The 15,105-nt window shown below is 34.7% G+C and overlaps 2 protein-coding genes across 6 annotated transcripts in view; both read left to right on the top strand.

Annotated features, from left to right (window-relative positions):
- The window catches only part of pfkfb4b (6-phosphofructo-2-kinase/fructose-2,6-biphosphatase 4b), a 516,544-nt gene that overhangs the window by 233,619 nt on the left and 267,820 nt on the right, over positions 1-15,105 (top strand). The gene's annotated exons all lie outside the window — the stretch shown is intronic.
- Positions 1-15,105, top strand: part of col7a1 (collagen, type VII, alpha 1) — a 127,386-nt gene that overhangs the window by 39,484 nt on the left and 72,797 nt on the right. For all 5 annotated transcript variants that reach the window (XR_012408082.1, XM_073954369.1, XM_073954367.1 and 2 more), the window contains exons 11-24: positions 1,117-1,236; positions 1,392-1,541; positions 3,420-3,536; positions 5,983-6,129; positions 8,590-8,712; positions 8,858-9,004; positions 10,532-10,651; positions 10,739-11,005; positions 11,092-11,235; positions 12,829-12,954; positions 13,188-13,334; positions 14,431-14,556; positions 14,636-14,782; positions 14,865-14,984. Coding sequence is in view for 4 of the 5 variants with exons in the window: in XM_073954369.1 (XP_073810470.1) it covers positions 1,117-1,236; positions 1,392-1,541; positions 3,420-3,536; positions 5,983-6,129; positions 8,590-8,712; positions 8,858-9,004; positions 10,532-10,651; positions 10,739-11,005; positions 11,092-11,235; positions 12,829-12,954; positions 13,188-13,334; positions 14,431-14,556; positions 14,636-14,782; positions 14,865-14,984 (2,001 nt within the window). In the remaining variant the exon portion in view is untranslated. The remainder of the gene's footprint in view (positions 1-1,116; positions 1,237-1,391; positions 1,542-3,419; positions 3,537-5,982; positions 6,130-8,589; positions 8,713-8,857; positions 9,005-10,531; positions 10,652-10,738; positions 11,006-11,091; positions 11,236-12,828; positions 12,955-13,187; positions 13,335-14,430; positions 14,557-14,635; positions 14,783-14,864; positions 14,985-15,105) is intronic.

Raw genomic sequence — 15,105 nt, 5'->3', positions numbered from 1 at the left:
AACACAAGAAGAAACACAAATCTTTACTCAAAATAGCCTAGTCAGCATTAAAAATATATATATTTTAAAATATTTAAAAAAGAATAAAGGGAAATCCAGAAGAATGATAATAAAATATATGTCTTTGTGTCTATGCCTTTTCTCTCCAAAAGTTGTGAGTGTTACAAATGTACCTTAATTTTAAAGTAAATATTTACTTATTTAAACTAGGGCACTGAAAAAAAAGTCTTTCAACTCAACTCAACTTACTTTATTTCTATAGCACTTTCACAAATCACAATGGATTACTAAAGTGCCGTACATAAAAACAAATAAAAAAGCATGTAAAATATACATAAAACCAAAATACATAAACTCACATCACATGATTAAAAGCTAAAGAAAATAAGTGTGTTTTCAGTGACCTCTGAAAAGACTCAAAAGTTTGAGTTGTTCTTACAGAGAGTGGGAGATTTTTCCAGAGTCTTGGAGCTGCTACCGAGAAAGCTCTATCACCTCGACGTTTTAAGCGTGATTTAGGAACTTGCAAATAGAGACATTTAAAGTAGATTTTTGGATTGAATGAAGTAAAAACGTATAGCTTCTAATGATAACCTGTTTTATTCAATTTGCTTTAAAGAAAAAAAAAAAAACTTATAGGAAAACTTTGGAGCATTAGTTTTATCAAAACAGTATTTTTACTTTAAACTAGCTGTTTTTATGTCATGTGATCACGACATCATTTCCTGACCAGATAGTGTTTTGCCAACTGTCATTACTCGATTCAAATGTGAAGATGGACTGTGGCCAAAGTACTGTAAATCTGGTTTATAAAAGGTAAACATTCAAAATCTTTTTCATGTAATGTAATCTGTTGTTTTGTCCTAATCATCACCTACATTTTAGAAACATGTTCCCATTTATGCCACATTGCGGCAACCACATTCATTTATTCATTCACTTTCCTTCAGCTTAGTACAGTGTTACAGTAGTTTTTCGGTAGGATCAAAGTATCATTTTTTTCAGTGAGGAAATCACACACTTTTACGAAAAATCGTAGTGTTCTTTTGTCTACATTGTCTCCTCCTCCATCATTGAGGTTTACATGCTTATTTGTCAAGTCTTCAATGTTTACAGTGCCATTAGAGGGAGTGCAGCAGCTCTCAGTTGAAACCATCTCAACAAGCAGCGTTCGAGTTCGCTGGACAGGAGTGACAGGAGCCAGAGCCTATAGAGTCGTGTGGGGCCCTTTCACAGGTCTAGCATCCATACTCATTTTTTTATATTACATTATTTATTAACATTCTTAAACAATACATCACTCAACAATAAGGATTTTATAGTAGAAGCTAAATTGTTTTTAATAGATTTCACTTCTTTAATAGAGTTTTTTTTGCCTGTGCCCCTTTCAGGAAATGATGTAGAGACTGTAGAGCTGAGAGGCGACAGTGAATCTCATACTCTGGGGAATGTGAGACCAGACACAGAGTACATTGTTACAGTCATCGCTCTTTACAATGGAGAAGCTGAAGGACCTGCAGCCACTACACGTTTTAAGATAGGTATACAACACATCCACTGCTAATATCAAAGTGGAGAAAAATATGTATCAGTTAAACTTTTTGAAAAGGATTCACTGATATGGAAATTATTACTGAAGTATTTATAAAGACATATAAAGATATAGCAATATGTCTTTAAATCACTGATATCGCAATGTGTGTATCCGCAATAGTCACATTGCAGGATTATATGACATATAAAAGATTAAATGATAAAAGATATTGTTATTTTTTATTATTTATACAACGATGACCATGGTATTTTACACTTGATTGTTCAATTTCTAAACTTGAATGCTGTTAGACTCTCCAGAAACCCATAAAGCAGTGTTTATTTATTTATTTGTTTATTTAATAATTATAATGTATGCAAATGCACTGCGTAGAAAAAGTCTTGGGGCCTCATGTATCAATGCTGCGTACGCACAAAAACTTTGCATACGCCAGGTTTCACGCTCAGAATCGCTCACGTTTGGATTTACTAAGGATGAAATGAACGTGGGAATGTGCGCAGCTCCACGCCAGCTTCATGGCTGGCGTACGCACATTTTTTGTGCGTGTCTGTTTTATTTCCATTGGCGACTCCTAGAGGCAGTTGTGTTAAATTGCACTCTACAAAGTGTCTTTGAGCCGTGCTATGGCAGCTGTATGAGACGGGTTCATCTAGCAGGTTTATAAGGTTTCCACACCATACAGTTGACCAGCCATACATTAAAGTGCAATTTGCAGCAGTCGGGTTGTAAGAATGAGTTCATCTGATGCTGGATTCGAACCGAGTTCATGCTCGAGCGTGTCAAAACATGTTACGAGCTGCGCCACTGAGACTATTAAGGCTACTACAACATTTACACCTATAAATCACACTATTTCTCTTTTAACTCCACAGTGCGATGTTCAGACTTAACTGTGTTAACCGCATTAGCTAAACTCTCCCACTCTATTTTTTTCTTTTGTTGTTAATTCCGGAGGACAAACTTGCAAATAACACAGTTTTTCTCCGGTCTACCTCGGAAAGCAGCACCTTCAATTCACATTCTGTTCAAAGTTTCTCTTTTTGCTTGATTTTGCAATTGCTTTTTCATTTGGTTTTTGCCAAAATAGAGTCATTAGCATATTCATACGGGGGAGGAGGCAGGGAGGGGTTTTGTGCTCGTGCATGTTGCGCTCAGTTTTACGTTCATTCGAATGTACAAAAGAATATTTTCGGTGTACGCAGTGTTTCATACATCTGCATTTTCTTCTGCGTACGCACATTTACAGCTTTGTGCGTACACAATGTTTTAGTAGGATTTCCACGCAAGTCTTCGTACATGAAGCCCTTGATCATCCCAGTCAATCTAAATGAATTAACTATTTTTGTATAGAGCTATTCAAATCATCTGGCAAAGTTATACTCATATCGCAATATATGTATGGCAGCAAAACACAATATCACAATGTTGTGCATGCAATGTTATCAATGTTATCTGCTTGCAGACAGCCAGTGTTCATGCATTCAGTCGAAGATATACAGATGGTTTTGTGCAGAGAGAAATTTAAGACAGCACAACAGGAAACAAGATGCGTGCGAGACGTAAAAAGAGCCACACATTTATCATACACAGACAGTGAGATGTTTGCTTTTAATCTTGCCATTGACTCACTGTCTGCTAAATCAGAACAGTTTTTTTCTCTTTATGACTCACGGACTGCACAGCTGAATGTGTTATTTGTATATGTGTGTACATGTTAGAGCGATAGACTGAGAGGAAAGAGGGAGCAACTGTCTATAAATATAACAGGATATAAACTTCAGAACGATGGAAGGCATTGTTTTAATATTTTATAGGACTGGAGGGGAGATAAAGCTGAGTTATGATTAATGCATTTGGCTTTCAGAACGCTCAGAGCAACAGGTCCTGAGAGCTACGACTACTGGACCCACCAGCATCACATTGAGCTGGAACCTCATACAGGCTGCCAGAGGCTACCGACTGGAATGGAAAGTGGGAGAGAGTAAGAAACTTTTTTGTAATACATGCAAACACTGTAAAATTTACCAGCATTTTACAATATTTAGCTGTTTTTGTATTGTGCCACACTGCATTCGGATTATTTTCTGTTAAACATTACTGTGGAAAAATAGCCATATGCATTTTGGGATGATTATGGTAATTTATGCTACATTTTTTCACAGCAAGCGTGATTTTGTTGAGCAACACAAATTGCTGCTGTGTAACATGGAAAAGAAAGCCTGACCAATCTGATCTGATTCAGTCCCATGCAAATATCTAAAACATGGAAACAGATGCAATTTGGAGATATATGACATATATATGACATATACAAAAATGCCTGCTTACATGTATATTCTTTTATCCAGTGGAAATACAAATATTCACATATATATTACGATATATATTTAGTTGAAGTAAAAATTATTAACCCTCCTATGAATTTTTCAATTCTTTTTAATATATTTCCCATATGCTGTTTACCTGAGTGATTTGGCTTGTTTTGTAGACAATAGAAAAATAAAATATCTTAGGGGAGCTAATAATATTGACCAGCCAAACTATAAGGAATGCCAAACTATAAGGAATGAGTCTTTCCCTAGAAGGAAACAATTTAAATAAACTAAAATACTGAAACTGTTTGGTCTGATAATACATGATTGATAAAGAATACAAAATTCATGTATGGCCATAAATGAACACATACAGTTGAAGTCAGAATTATTAGCCCCCTTTTGATTTTTTTTCTTTTTTAAAAATTTTGCAAATGATGTTTGACAGAGCAAGGAAATTTTCACGGTATGTCTGATAATATTTTTTCTTCTAGAAAAGGTCTTATTTGTTTTATTTTGGCTACAATAAAAGCAGTTTTGAATTTTTAAAAAACTATTTTGGGGCAAAATTATTAGCCCCTTTAAGCTAATTTTTTTTTCGATAGTCTACACAGAACAAACCATTGTTATAGAATAACTTGCCTAATTACCCTAACCTGCCTAATTCACCTTATTAACCTAGTTAAGCCTTTAAATGTCACTTTAAGCTGTATAGAAGTGTCTTGAAAAATATCAAGTAAAATATTATTTACTGTCATCATGGCAAAGATAAAATAAATCAGTTATTAGAAATAGGTTTTTAAAACTATTATGCTTAGAAATGTGTTGAAACCATCTTCCCTCCATTAAACAGAAATTGGGGAAAAGAATAAACTGGGGCGCTAATAATTCAGGGGGGCTAATAATTCTGACTTCAACTGTATATAAAATGATAGCTAATATATTTGGACATAATATATGTGTGTGTGTGTGTGTGTATATATATATATATATATATATATATATATATATATATATATATATATATATATATACATGCATACATACATACATACATATACACACAGCAGAATGAACATGCCCTTCCACCTGCAACCCATTACTTGGAAAACCAAGCTTTAATATATCATAATAAAATAAGACTTATGCTAAATAATAATAAGAATGACTACATTTTGTAGAGGAATAACAAAGCTATCTGTGCATAGGAATAATATTTTTATTTACTTTCCTTGGCGATGATGTAATGATGGTTAAATAATGACGTGTTTATTTTTAGCTGTGCAAGGCTTTGATTAAAATGGTGTTGTCAAAATAAGAGTTTGATCAAAAGTTTATGAGAACTGAAAGGCTACAGTGCTTCCCGTTTTATTCATAAATTTCAGACTAAAAACTGTACAAAAGGTGAATTACTTGTTGGCAAAAATTGATTGCACCGGATCAGTATGTCATGTGGCGGGGAGTGGTCGTCCATGCACTGCCCATACTCCTGAAAATATCACCACTGTCGAAGGCTTGGTACTGAGCCAAGAAGATGCACCACGCACTCATTGCACTGTTCGACAGATTGAGAGTCTGGCAATTAATGACTCTGATATGTAAATTTTGCTTTATTTCTGTGCGTGCTAATTAAGTCTGAAGTAAGAAAACTCAAGCGTTCTGTCAATATTTGGGTTATCGTTATTTAACAAGGTATTGCAGTCATAAAAATGAGGTGAGGTGGAAAACATTTACATATCATATAATTTCATCTATTTGTCATCTAATTACACAATATAATTACAGTTGGAGGTATATTAACAAAATTCTGACAGAATTAATTTTGCTTGGATTTTTTGAGACAAGGTGTATATATACGTTTATATCCAAATATGAACTTGTATGTCACAGATGTAATTAGCATATGTTTCCATATCTTGATTTCTATGTTGGGTATAAGCAGATTATAGAAAAAAAGAATGTTGTATATGTGCAGTGCAGTTTACCATGGATAAACTAAGTTTTACGCATTACAAAATAAGTTGCTAAAGGTGACGACAGCAGCACTGAAATAAAGCAAAAAACAATAGCTGTAGAAACATAGTCTCATATTTTTTGTGATTTTTCTGATGACAGGAGGCAGAGTTCTAAAGCAAGAATTCCCACAAAGCACCACCAAATACGAACTCAGAAATCTACAGCCGAACACAGAGTACATTATAACGCTATTCACACTCTACGATGGACGAGAGGAAGCTACTTTCTTTTCAACCAAATCAACAGGTCAGAAGCACTATAGTGAAAAGTGTTCATTCACAAAACCTACACAATTTTCTTTCAGTTCTTACTACAATATATAATCACAATATTTTAGTTAATAGACCACTGACAACTTTTCAGGATTTTTTAATGTCCCAAAGCAGCTACATGAAAGTCCAACTGGTGTGCGTTTCCTGTGGGATACCTTGCTTTTAAACTACCATCACACGATACATCCTTGGAGAAATGAACAACTGTTGCCCAAATTGAAAAGAGTATTGAAAGAGTTCCATCAGCAATTGGTAGAGTGGTAACATCATCTAATAATAGTTTGATTTCAGAATAATGTCAGTTTGTTGTAAATAACAAGCACGACATCGAAGCACTGCCATGCTGTATATGTACATGCACACTCCTTAAAAATGGTTCTTTACCTCTTGTAACAAATTAAAAGACGCAGAATGAATTTTGTATATGCATGGATGTATTTTACATGAATTATTTAAACCCAGTTGTGTTTTTAAGATGAAAAACTCTGCCTCTAAACAACATCCAAGAGCTGTTGTTCAAACCACACACGGTTGTGATGCTGCTGGCGAAATGTTTAACTGTAAAAGTATAGATTTGGAAAACCACGTTGGAATCAATGTTGGTAACAATGGAACTTGCAATAATAGTTATATTTACATTTAAATATGTAAATATACATATTTACACTATGGCATATTTACACTATGGCGTACTTACACTATGTACAGTTGCCTTGAACCGGGCTGAGGCACGCTTGTCCTCCCTCCTGTCTCCCCTCATGGCCAATGCTTACATTGCATTCTAGCCTAAGCACACTTACGTCATCGATGATGCGCTGTTCAGTTTAACAGAAGAGAAGCGCTCTCGCTCAGCACAGTGGAGATTTCTTTAGTTATATCTTTTTAGTCGTTTGGGATGCGGTGACACGCAGTCAAATATTTCGCCGAATAGATCAGCCACTTTTAAAGCTCATAAACAATCATAAGGTCCTCGTGCTGCAGGAATGAGGAGGTTTGCTGGATGCAGTGGTCGTGCAGTGAGGGGTTTGCGTCATTAATAAACTACGACAGTTTGCGTTCATTAAACAGTAAGAACGATTAATAAATCCTTATGAACAGTCCCTTAAAAGTCACATCTCGTCTTCAGTTTCAGCCCAAGTGAACCACACTCTGACACACCTCTTTCAACCGAGCCTGAGCCACACCTGGGCTTGATTCAGAGCACTCACACTTCTCAAACAATATCGGAAATTGGCCTGGGCACGATTCAGATAGCATAGTGTAAGCGTCCTTACAGTTGAATAGGCATTCAGCAATTCAACAAGAAGAGGCAATACACACAAGATGTGCTAATTATACAACGGAACTGTCAGTACTCAGAGAATTTAGTGCTAGAGTAAGGAGAGGGAGGGATGTTTCATTATTGAGAGAAGAGTGCTTCTACAGGTGATTTGTCAGGCCTGTGTGAAGCATACAAACAAGTTGGCTTATGAAGATTTTGAGAAGCACACCCCTGAGAATCATGTTATCTAGTATGACTTGAAAATGATACAGAGAGCATAATAATAATAATAATAAATGCATTTTATTTGTAATAAGCTTTTTGTTTGTAAGTGCTACAGTAAACAATGGGGTACAGTATGTGAACATCTAATGTTTTTCACCCACTGATAAACTTCCTGTGAAATGTGACTTTTTTAATTTCATACTGTTCCTTTTACAGCATCGATATTTTAATGTAATTAAAATATAATTACTTAAATAGACTAAAGGATTTATTGAGTTGTTCAAGCGTAAAATGAGATGAAAAGCTATTTAAAAGCAAACATCGCCAGGAGCAGCAGGCGAGCACTGAATTTGCTTTGCAAATGCTGAGGTAAAATACATTTCTGTATTACATATGTATGGCATGGAACAATAGAATTTAATGTGATGCTTCTTGTACAGTCTGAGAGCCACTTTATATTGTAAATCAATCAGGCAGTGAAGATCAATTTTTTTTTTTTTTTGAAAATAGACATTAAACACTGTAATTTTGTAACGCAGAATTAAAAGTCATTGTGAGTATACCCCATTAGATATAAAACAATACAAAATAGTACAAAATCTACCATCAATTAAAAATATATAGCTTATATAAATATATATAGCTTGTATAGATGTGTCTTAGTCAAATATTTTAAGTTATCCAAAGTTGGTGCATTTTGGATAATAAAAGCAAGTGCATTCCATAATTTGGGGGGCTTTGAATGAAAAGGCATATTCCTCTTTAGTGGAAGCAATACAATGATAACTTTTGTTCTTTTGTCTCCTGTATATATAATGTAGATGCAGAAAACCTCCCAAAACAAAACAGTTTGGGCTTAATTTTCCAGGATGTGACTAAACGATTTGTTTTTGTTTCTGTCTCCCCTGCTTTTCATGTAAATGTTGACATGTGGATTGTGTTGAGCAGAGCAGTCAGTCGGTCCTGTAACAAATCTGAGGGTGGTGGATTCACTTGGAAACATTATACGCATAGGATGGACAGGAGTCACTGGGGCAACGCAGTACGACATCATCATACTTAATACAGAATGTGAGAATATTATTAATGTGTCTTTCTGTTTATGTACTAAAACAGTATAACAATATAGCAAGAAAGTGTTACGTTATAATATATTGATATTGAAGAATGTGCCAATGTAATGTAGATTCAATCAGCTGACCCATTTTTTTTACAGCGAATACAGAGGTGAACAGAAGAGTTCCTGGCAATCAGACCACCTTTGAGCTTCGGGACCTTGAGGATGATGTGCGCTATGCTGTCAGCGTAACACCACTAGTTGGCTCAAAAGAGGGAGAGCAAGCAACAGTGTATATCAAAACAGGTGAAAACATCAAGGTTATTATTTTAGTAAACTTGAAGTAAAAATAAGACTAAAACTGTTGGTCATTTTGTTCATTGAAATAAAATATAAAATTCACAATAAATGAAAAAGGTAAAACTAAATAAAACTAGCAATATTAAATGAAAAACCTAAGTATTATTAAAGACTAATTATCTAAAATAAATTATACTTTTCAGAATGCATAAACACTCATACTAGCCTGTGTCTGTTCAAAGAATTACCTGTAGGTGGCGCTTTTACTGCCAAACACATCAGTCAAGCTCAAGAAATTATACAAAAAAACAAACAAACATCTTTTTCTATAAACAATAGATAAATTCTTTAGGCTCGTCTGATGTTGGTCTTTTAACTGCTCAGTCTGCGCAGCTAAAATCTATGGGAGATCGGGCATTCTCTTCATTGGCACCAAAATTGTAAAACTCTGTACCCTCTGATATTCGCAATGCAGAATTCCTGAGTATTTGTAAATCATCTTTTAAACTTACTTTTTAATGATAGCTTTTATATGATTTTTAGAAATATTATTATTATTTTGTGTTTTTTAAAGAATTTTTTATTACATTTTCTTTGCATTCATCCTTGTGTCTTTTACTACTGCACGTTTTATGTCTGTAAAGTGCCTTGACATGCTACTTTTAAAGGCGCTTTATAAAAATAAAGTTTTTAATTATATTAATATTATTATTATTATTATTATTATTATTATTATCATTATTATCATTATTATTATTATTATCATTATTATTATTATTATTATTAATTCTGCCTTCATACAATTTCTTTATAGGCACGTTTAACTGCATAACATGAAAATATTTAGGACCACAATAAAAATTATGTAATGGCTTTTATCTTCGACAGTTTTTGAAATGTGTCTTATTGGACTTGTTTGTATATTGTTTTACTGTACTTACAAACAAACTTTAATTTGAGTTGATCTTTGATTTAAAGAAGTCTGTCTGAATTATTCATCATTTTTACTTTCATTCATTGCGTCTGTATGGTTTTGGATTCAATGTTTGCTTAAACATATATTTGTAACTTTTACTACTAAGGGGTGTGCCCAAGAGTTAATGTAAGCTGTGCAAACACTAAACATAGCTTTGGCCAACACTGGATGGTTCTTTTAACTCAGATTATTAAAACTGAAACTGAATATTCATTCATTTTCTTTTCGGCTTATTCACTGTCCCTGTGAGGTGATCTGTGAGGTGATCATGCTACCCACTGCGCAACCGTGACGCCACTAACCTAAATATATAAAAACTAAATAAAAACTAAACTAAAACTAACAAAACCATTAATGAAGCAAACTAAAACAAACCTAAAATGTACATAAAGTTTGAAAATAGTTTTGAAACAGAAGCTAATTTAAAATGGCTAAACTGTAATAACCTAGGAAAGCATGCATAATTATTTTTTAACTATCTACAGATAAAAAACTGATACTGTGCTACATTATTAATGTCTGAAAATACCTGCTTCTAACTGAATGTAAAAAAACAGAAGCACCATTGCGGGTGACCAACTTGCGGGTAGTTGGGAGCAACAGTCGGAGAGTCAGGATCGCATGGACTGGTGTTTCTGGAGCCACAGGCTACCGGATTACCTGGAGGCAAAGCAATAGTAGGTGGACCGACAGTTTTTCGATATGAGAACTTATCATTTGTATATTGGTTTTAATTAGTCAGCTGTTTTCTCTTTGTCTTTTAGCTGCAGATCAGTTTCGTGTTGTAGGTGCCGATATCACCACCTATACTATAGACGGCCTGCAGCCAGATGACACTGTTGCTGTGGGTGTTGCCCCAGTGGTTGGCGGGCGGACTGGAGAAGCAGTCTCTGTGTCTGCTAGAACCACTGGTACCACTGGATTAGTCACAGGGTTAAGAGTTGCTGAGGTAACATCTGGAAGGATACTAATAGCATGGACTCCTGTGAATAGAGCTACAGGCTATAAAATCATCTGGCGTCGTAGTGATGGTATGAACGGTGTTAACTTTACAGCCCTAAATTTATGCTGATGGAAGTTCAATTTTTATTTTGCTGTTTTATTTGATATATTTTAGGAGTGGAAGACTCTGAGAATGTATCCTCTGATGTGGCTTCCTATACCATTGAAAGACTCCAGGAAGGTGCCGCCTACCAAGTGTTAGTCTCAGCTCTTTTTAACTCACGGGAAGGACCAGCTGCCACTGTGACTGCAAGGACAGGTTAGAGTTTATTTATTTAGGAACAACCGATCACCAACATTCTAGATATGTTCACATGATTTTGTTTAGAATTTCTTTTTACACAATATTAAATTTGAATATTTCTACAGGTTACTTAACATTAAACAATCATGTACTTTAAACACAGCAAACGTTTTACATCCTAATTTCCCTACCATCACTCTATCCACCACAAAAAAAGGGGGGAAAAATGCATTAAAATAAAATAAATAAACCTAAATCAAAAGAATAATAAATGAAGCAGTAATATAAAAAACTAAAATAAAAGTAATAAAATGTTTTTTTCAAACATAATTAAATGGCACCTATTTTACCCCCATACTTAAAATTTAAGATAAGTCTTTTGTGTCTTCAGAATGTGTCTGTAAAATTTCAGCTCAAAACACCCATCAGAAAATGTTTTATTTTACATTTTTAAATCTGGGAAATTTGAGCTGTTATGGCCTTGTAGCTGTTTTTGTTGCCTTTGCCTTTAATGTGAGTGAGCTGGTTCTCCCTGCCCACCATTCCCACAAACCGTAGCCTTCACATAACATAAACAGCACAGTGACAGACAAGAATGTAGCAAATCTCCCTTACTACAGTAACTTTCCCACAGTTATTTGATATATTTGTTGTGGAGTTATTTCAAGGCTTACTGCAATGAGTCACACAATATCGTTATAAAGTTTGCCCGCCTGCATGCGCACACACATACACGTTTAGTTTTTACATGGCAAATGTGATGACAGGATGCAGGTTAATATCCACTGCTGTGAGGACATCCGTTATCTTAATGTACAAAACAAACCCGATTTAATGCCCACAAACCGGGATTGACGCGTCTTCTTTATAATTGCACTCAAATGTGGCTGTTGTGATGAATTACGTAGCGATTTTACTGTCCTCATTACAACATGCATGGTTTTAAAAATGATTTAAACTTGTAAAACTCATTTTTGATCACATTTGATGATGATTGCTGATAATAGAGAGCTGGGGCATCACTCACGATTCTCTACAAAAACATTTTCTTTGATAATATATTTAATATTTTCCATTGACAGATTCTCTGCCATTTTTGGATACATTTTGAACAATTTTACAGACAATATGAAATTAAAAATATACATATTTATTGCACATTATTTGTTTATATTTTGTATTTTAATACAGTTGTTCTCGTTTTTTTTTAAAGAACCAAAACACTGACAATATAACATCATCCACTATGCTACTTTGATACAAATTGTCAGCACCAACTGTTCCAATACACTAAACACGGATGATTTCTAGTAGTTTATTGTAAAAAAATATTAATTTAAAAGTAATTTCAAGAAATTTTGCATCTCCAATTCACTTTCTTTCTTTAAGAACCTGCTGTGTTTAAGATTATGAGAGGCACTTTTTGGTTTGGACATATTCTGCTCAAAAAGACAGAAACAAAAAACCTACCAAGCTCTTTCACTAGGATATATATATAACACAATAAATAAAAGAAGAGACCATCAAAGTTTCTGGTTCATCTCGACTTTAAAGTTTAGTCAATTGCTGAGCTTCCAGCATAAAAAAAGTCTTTTTTCTCTTCTTTAGATCAGGCTACAGTAGGTCGAGTCACCAATTTACAAGTACTTGAGGCCCAGGGGGAGGTTGTTCAAGTCAGCTGGGTTGGAGTTCAAAATGCAACATCATACAGAATATTCTGGAGGAGGACAGATGGTGAGATCTTAGCATTTTCAAGTCAATTCTCACATTGTTGTGTATTATATGGCATTTTCTATATTATTTAGATTTTTTTGCTAATATTACCACATTTCATCTTACTGGCTTAATAAAAATGTTTTTTTTCTGAGGGTTTGTGACCTTTGTGATCGCAACTTATAATCTGTGGATGCTGAAAGTTCGAAATTAAATCTGGACCATGATAAGAAGCATTAAGTGTGTGTTTGTAGGTGGAGAGGAGAGGAATCAGCTGGTTGGGGGAAACGTGACATCAGTGGATCTGAGACAGCTGGATCAAGGGGCACAGTATGAGGTGAAGGTTCTGGCTCTTGTCCAAAACAGAGAAGGTCCGCCGGTTTCTGTCAGGGTCACTACAGGTGAGTGCTGTTTCTAAGAGAGGTTTGTTTAATATTTATATATAATATATTAGCCTCTAAGTGCCATCTGAAATTTTCTGCTAAAATGAGCACTTTTCTCAGCTCCTTGTCTGTGCGTTCAGTAATTATACTTTTATGGAAAAGTGAATATGTTCCTTTTAATGTCTTTAAAGTGAAAAAGCTGAACATAAACATTGGAAACTGAGAAAAAATGCTCAGTTTAAAAGAGAGTTTCAGACGGTGCTTGAAGGTTTTTGGATATGAATTCTTCACATATACAGTTGACATCAAAATGATTAGCCCTTATAAATTTTTCTTGGTCTTCTTCAAATATTTACTATGTGTTTTTCAAGGAAATGTTCACAGTATTTCCTATAATATTTTGTTTTCTAGAGAAAGTCTTATTTCATATCACTTATTACTTTGGCTTGAATCAAAGCATTTGAAACATCTTTTTAAAGTAGTTTTAAGGTCAATATTAATGACTTATGCTTAATAATTCTAACCTACCTAACTAACAAAATAAAATAATAAGATATCGGAGGTCAATCGATCGGTCATTCAGTCAGTTATTCAGTCATTCAGTCAGTAAAACAGTCAATCAACAGTAGCCTCTGGTGGATTTACATGAGAACAGCATATGAGAATGGCACTCGCGAGAGACGTTTAGATCTTAAAAAGCGAACACAGCGGCTTGTAGTGCATTCGCAAAAACAAAAACTGAAAAACATACCTCCTGGGTTATATCTGGCACTCTCCAGAAATGTATATACCGGTACGTTTTCAGAATGAGCCTGGGTTAAAAATAAGATGTACTGCCATCATCGGAAAGAAACAAGAAATTATTTATTAGAATTTAGTACTTAAATCTATTATGTTTAAAAACACGTTAAAGAAATGTTTACTTCATTAAACAGCACTTGGGGAATATTTTTTAAATATTAATTAATTTTTAAATATTAATTTTAAATAATAAATATTGAAGTCAAAATATTTTTTTTTTTATTTTGACTTCAACTGTATAAGTACTGTATATAAACACTATTAGGATCTGTTCAAATTTAAGAGAGACCTTTAATGTCCTTTTACTGTCTAGGGGGACAGAGAGTCACAAGAGTAGAGGATTTGCGCGTTTTGGACTCATCTCCAGGAAGGCTGCGTATAACCTGGAGGGCAGTGAGTGGAGCCAGCTCGTATCGAGTGTACTGGAGGTCTTCACAAGGTAGCTAAAAAGACACATGTAAACAGACACAAAAGACAGAGAGCTATATTCATGTTGTTATTTTGCTTGCGTTGACTAGGTGAGCCTGAAACAAGTCGTCTGATTGGCAGCGATGCAACTTCATATACTCTCGATGGATTGCGTCCTGGTTTGAGCTATACCGTAAGGTTCTCTGCTCTGCTGAACGGTGTGGAGACTGAAGCTACCAGCATTAGAGTATCTACTGGTAAATAGACTACTTTTTATTTCTTATTTTGTCTTTCTGTCCTTTTAAACTCTTTAAATAATGATTTCTGTCTTCATTCCAGATGCTCTGCCTCCTGTGACAGGTTTAAGTGTGACAGACAGCACTGAGAACTCAGTCCTTTTAGGCTGGTCACCAGTACCCGGGGCAACAGGTTATATTTTACGCTGGACAGAGGTAGAAGGTGAGACTTCTCAAGATACAGCACACTGTTAGACATTTCAAAGGGTTTTTACAGTAACTTACTGGCAACACTGTTGCCAGTAAGTTACTGTATTTTAGATTTACAGTATACAACTGTAAAT

This window comes from Danio rerio, chromosome 6 (genome assembly GCF_049306965.1).
Source record: "Danio rerio strain Tuebingen ecotype United States chromosome 6, GRCz12tu, whole genome shotgun sequence".
Lineage (NCBI taxonomy): Eukaryota > Metazoa > Chordata > Actinopteri > Cypriniformes > Danionidae > Danio > Danio rerio.
The sequence above is the reverse complement of the archived record's forward strand: the minus strand, read 5'-3'. Positions and strand labels throughout refer to the sequence as shown.